The 5479-nt window shown below is 42.7% G+C and overlaps 1 protein-coding gene across 1 annotated transcript; it reads right to left on the reverse strand.

The window, feature by feature from the left end:
* Positions 1–724: 724 nt before the first annotated feature.
* On the reverse strand, positions 725–2899 carry LOC147450119 (uncharacterized). Its single transcript, XM_086520653.1, has 4 exons — positions 2785–2899; positions 2455–2677; positions 1694–1832; positions 725–1069 (listed from the first exon to the last, which is right to left on the reverse strand). The coding sequence occupies exons 2-4, from the start codon at positions 2655–2657 to the stop codon at positions 878–880; spliced, it is 534 nt and encodes a 177-aa protein (XP_086376779.1). The 5' UTR covers positions 2658–2677; positions 2785–2899; the 3' UTR covers positions 725–877.
* Positions 2900–5479: the final 2580 nt, after the last annotated feature.

Consider the following 5479-nt stretch of genomic DNA (forward strand, 5'->3'; position numbering starts at 1 on the left):
GTGATGATTATCCATCACATGGGAATTATAGGTAGGTGAGAATAGACACATGTTGAGACTTGCATAAGTAAAAAAGGGGTCCATGTGAAAATTAGGTGTAAGGACATTGAGAAAAGATGTAGGTGGAAAGAAGTCCACACTTATTAAAATCATAAGTTACTTTTACACTTCCATTTAATGGCACTATGCTTTGTGCTTTCGCAATTAATTATGGACACCTCTTTATTGGAGTTTGGAGATGAAGACTAGCTAAACAAGAAGTTTTAGACAAATCCAACATTAATACGAAGACATCATTAGCATCTTCTTACTAGAGGAAGCTTCTATGAGAGGGAGACACTCCATACCTCGCCGGGTGGTATGAGGTGCCTCCCGAGCATAGGCTCATGATGATATTGATGATGGTTAGTTTGCAAAATCATAAGGATCGACTGATCACCGCCTTTGACGATGCTGAGGAGGGGAGCTATAATGTGAGTTCGAGCTCAGTGCTCCAGTTTCAGCTAGCCTCCAATATCCATATGCTTCCACTTGTACATGCTCTCTCTCTCTCTCTCTCTCTCTCTCTCTCTCTCTCTCATGCGCGCGCACACACACACACACACACATACAAATGTTTCCAACTTAATTAGGCTAGGACTTAATTATAACCGAAGAAATAGAGCAGAGGACAGTGACAATGCCAGCTCTTAGATTTCATCTCTTCAATCTAAACCCCTCAAAATACCAAAAATTCTAGTTGTTTATCTGTTTGTATCAATATAGTCCCCATGTTTTCTATGAATCCAAGGGACCTATAATACAATGATAAACAATAAATCAAATGTGCAATGCTTGCATCATGGGGAAAGTAGGCTACTGTAATTAGTTCCTCCTGCTAAGATAATCGAGGTCGACATACTCGTCGACCAGAAAGAACCATCAATGGGATCATGACAATGAAAGCAATGAGTGCGAGGACTGCTGAACCAGTGGCCAGACCCTTTAACTTGTCATAAACAGATGGATCATCATCTGTGGTTTTTCCAAAAGCTGCTGCTGTTCCAGAAATTAAAAGTAGGCAGCAAACCTGCGGCAGATATGCCAACGGACCAAAACACAGTTGAGGGCCATTTTCAAGTACACGCACACAAATTAGAGCAGGAATTTTCAAAGCCATATATAGTAAAACAAACAAACAAAAAAAAAAAAAGTGTGTGAACATGCAATTGCATGTGTGTGTATGTGTAATTGTATTTCGCGCGCGTGTGTGTATGTATGTCTACATGTGTGCATGTGTGCGCGCATTCATGAGAAAATGTCTAAATCTTCTTGTGGATATTAACATAAGAAGTTTTTGGATGAGTTCTCACAATTATCCCCACATTGTGACTTACCACAACATCATGACCTTCTGTGAGGGAGGCACCAAATACCTAGCTAGGTAGGTGCGCTCCGGGGTTGAGGATTGCTGGCCCGGTGAGGGGCCAGTGGTCCCCTGCCCCCGTAGCGATGTATGCAGGTCACGATGTTATGCATTGTATGAAGAAAAGTGAGAAAGACTCCTTTCCCACATGAGAAAATGCATTGCACTAAAATATAAAGACCCCCTCCCCTGCAAACAGCTATATGACTTCTCTACAGCCTGAAGGATTAGAATGGATCATTAAAGGGATCTCATAATTATGCACAGAAATTAGGGGTTGAAAGTGACCAGATCTGCGGAAATTGTGAAATAGATGTAGCAGGCATTTGCCCTTAATATTGTCCAGCATTTTCCGACGTGGATCCCCACAAACACAATTTGAGCACCTGAGTAGAGGAATGACAATACTGCTGCTGCAAGCAAATAACTGCATTTAACCATAAAATGACCGAGTTACAATAGAGCCTGTATAAAATGGTGAGGCAGAAAATATGCAGCATGGCTTATTCATTATCAGCTACCATACATACATGTGGACACATTCTTGAGATATCAATACAAAAGACAGTGAAACAAGCCCCGCAAATCTAGTATACACAAGAACTTTTGGACAAATTTCTGCAATAATTCTGACATTGTCAGACTTACCACTACACTAGGAGCTTATGTGAGGGAGGTGCCGCATACCTAGCCTAATTGCGGTTGGGGGCAAGGGATTACGACGCCAGTGGTCGCGTGCCCTCAACTGCACCTAGCTAGGTATATCACAGGAACTTTTGGACAAATTCTCACAATAATTCCCACATTGTGACTTACTTCAACATCATGAGCTTATGCAAGGGAGGCACCGCATACCTACCTAGGTACGATTGGGGGCAGGGGACCTAGGGATATATAATGCATGTTCAAAAAACTTGTGTCCCAAATCCCTTTGGTTTCACAGCATTAATGTACAGTTGTAATTACATGATATGCGTAAAGTTTCTCCCTGCTACCTCCACTGCGCTAACTGGTTTTAAAAAAATATTTGTCTCAGTATTTATACTTACTTGAAGGCTGCTTCTAAATCGAAATCTGGAGCTGAACCGATAATGCAGAGTGAGATGAGAGTGAAAAAACCAACGCACACGCGAAGTACAAGTTCCGTGATTATCAAGCAACTGCTAGTACTGTCATTAATGCCTCTTGCAGGCTGTGCTGATTCTGTTGCCATTGGCTTCCCAGAAGGATCTGGGGAGTACCCTGTTTCCATAATATCTACACCGGCCTTGCCTGCATATTATGTCGATCACGCGTAACATATGCTCAATCATATTTCATTGGTGAGCAAAGATCTCTCTCTCTCTCACACACACACACACAGAGCAAAAGAAACTTACCCAAATGCCTTGAAATGCAGGGAACAAAAAAGCAGTACTAGCTACGACTGAATTGTGCAGAAAGCATTGGCCATACATATAATAAGCTGCAGCAGCATTGCTGAGTGGTCATGGCCCTAAGCAAATTCGTTGGATACTATACTATTGTTGGGTTGACTAAATTCTGCCGTGTCCATTTATTTTACTATTATTTATCGAAAGCAACTTCAGGTCATGGTCAGCCAATCACACCAGGTCAATGACCAGCTCACAAAACTGTAAAGTCGAGCAACACTTGCAAGTTGCAACACTTTTTTCCACAAACGACTTAGAAATTTTCTCATGTAGGAAAACGGAGTCTTTTTTAGTGTTTTTCATACAATAAATAACATCATGAGCTTCTGCTCGAGAGGCATCGCATATCTAGCTAGGTCCCGATGCCTCTCTAGCTAGGTACGACCTAGCTAGGTACAATTGGGGACAGGGGACCACCGGCCCCGTGGGGTTCTGCTCGAGAGGCATCGCATATCTAGCTAGGTCCCGATGCCTCTCTAGCTAGGTACGACCTAGCTAGGTACAATTGGGGACAGGGGACCACCGGCCCCGTGGGGGGCCGACGGTCCCATGCCCCCAATCGTACCTAGCTATGATTGGGGGCAGGGGACCGCCGGCCCCGTGTCCCATGCCCCCAATCGTACCTAGCTAGGTATGTGGTGCCTCCCTCACAGAAGCTCATGATGTTGAGTAAACTCACAATGTGGGAATCATTGTGAGAATTTGTCCAAAACTTCTTGTGAAGATATATATAAGCCTATCCAAATCCCTTCATAAAAATTCTAACATAAGAAATCCTACAAAATGAAACGTATCTTTCCATGTTTACTGTATTTACTTTCCTACAACATGAAGTGTATTCTTTCATGTTTACTCTATTGTCTTCCCATTTTCATTTTTACTGCACTGACAACCGGCCATTTTGAATTTCTAACCAGCTCTTGATGAACGAACCATGACACTTTTCCCGAACACTCGGTATAATGTTTGAGCCGGGTTTGTGGGATTAGTGACATTGATGTAAAGTTGCAAAACAGATTAGATTATTAGTGTGCCTACTTATTAAATTAATAGTATTAAGGGGACGATTTCAATCTACTAATCAACTTTTAATCTGACTATGATAATGGGACAAATGTTGTGGCTAAAGTCACTAATTGCAAGTGCCATGGGGGACTCAACTCTAAGATGGTTGACCATTATATGGTTTGCCAGGTCTCTCTGCCATCCAATCCTTGGACCTAGTAGCATCAAGGCTCAAACTCCACCTTTTTGACTTATAGCTGAGCCTGAGCGTGACTATTCCATATGAACTATAAAATGGCACATTCACACGAAGAAGGGGGATAGGGTAACGCATAGTTGAGCTACTTTGTCTGCACTCGCCTAACGAAGCTTTTGAAAACGCAACTCTGTCGTTTTGCATAGGGTTGGCTAAACTCCAAATCAGCTGGCGTTTTTGCATTGTGCCTCCGCATGCATTGGTGGTTGTAGATCCTCACCAAAGTACCACCGCAGATTGTAGATCTCTACCTAAAGTACCTAGCCTTTTAGATTTCAACCTTGACATCATCGTCGATATCGACACCATCGTCGTCATCATCATCATCATCATCAAGTACCCAACATCAATACCGATTAGCATCAGCATCTCAGCATTCAGTCATTGTATGAGCATTTGTGCAAGAATAAAGAAAGTACTTGCTCTGGCAACAGAGCAAGGGGGCCCTTGAGGGTTGGGATCAGACATCTTGTGTCGTCTCTTTTCTCTCTCTTTCTTTTAATTCAGTTCTTTCAAGAGAAGTAAAGTGTCCCTTATGTTTGTGCGGAGGACTAGATCTGAGCTAAATCCTTAAACATTTCTGCTGCACCTAAGATTGGTATCAGAGCTTTGTGTGTGCTTCGGCTTCGCGAACTCAAGAAAATAACCCAAATAACCAAGTCTTAGAACTCAAGAACCACCAAGAACCCCGAGTACACTAAGAACCCTTGACGGCACCTTATATAAATACATAAAGATAAAGAAGAGAACGTAGAGAGCGACCTAAAAAGTAAAGAAGAATTCTCATTCGTTAGCTTCCCCTAAATCTTCCTAGTTTTGAGTCCCACCGTATCTAGAACATAAGGCCCCAATCACACTAGGACGGTGTCAAGAAGTACGTAGTGCGACTAGGAAAGCGTCGGGCCTGTGACTATGAGGATTCGTAGCAAAATCAAGCAAGACGTAGAGGATTTGAAGCCAAAAACACACTAAAAAGGAACAAAACTCCAGCCATGAAAGCTCCACTTTGAAAAAGAACCAATACTAACTCAAAAATCTTATGTGTGTAAAGATTAGGTGTAGCCTCGCTCCCAATTGCACATATGCAGTGCTCATTCGACCTGTTAAAAACCCTAAATTTACGCTTCGATTCTTCGTCGTGACCATTTCATGGAAGCTTCAGTACTTCATTGGAGAAGCCCAAGTAGTTATTTGAGGAGGGGAAACCCTAATTGGAGGCCTCAGAGCCTCAACCATGTAGTGGAAGTAGCACGAGACTGCACTAGCACCCTGTAGAGGAATGGCTGTCTCTACTTGCTCATGTGCCCAAATGAGCTCATTCTTGGCTCTAAAAATTCCCACACAGCTTGAGCAACAACGCCAGCGCCGTTGATGTGGCAT

Source organism: Adiantum capillus-veneris, chromosome 9, assembly GCF_014529385.1.
Source record: "Adiantum capillus-veneris isolate H3 chromosome 9, ASM1452938v2, whole genome shotgun sequence".
NCBI lineage: Eukaryota > Viridiplantae > Streptophyta > Polypodiopsida > Polypodiales > Pteridaceae > Adiantum > Adiantum capillus-veneris.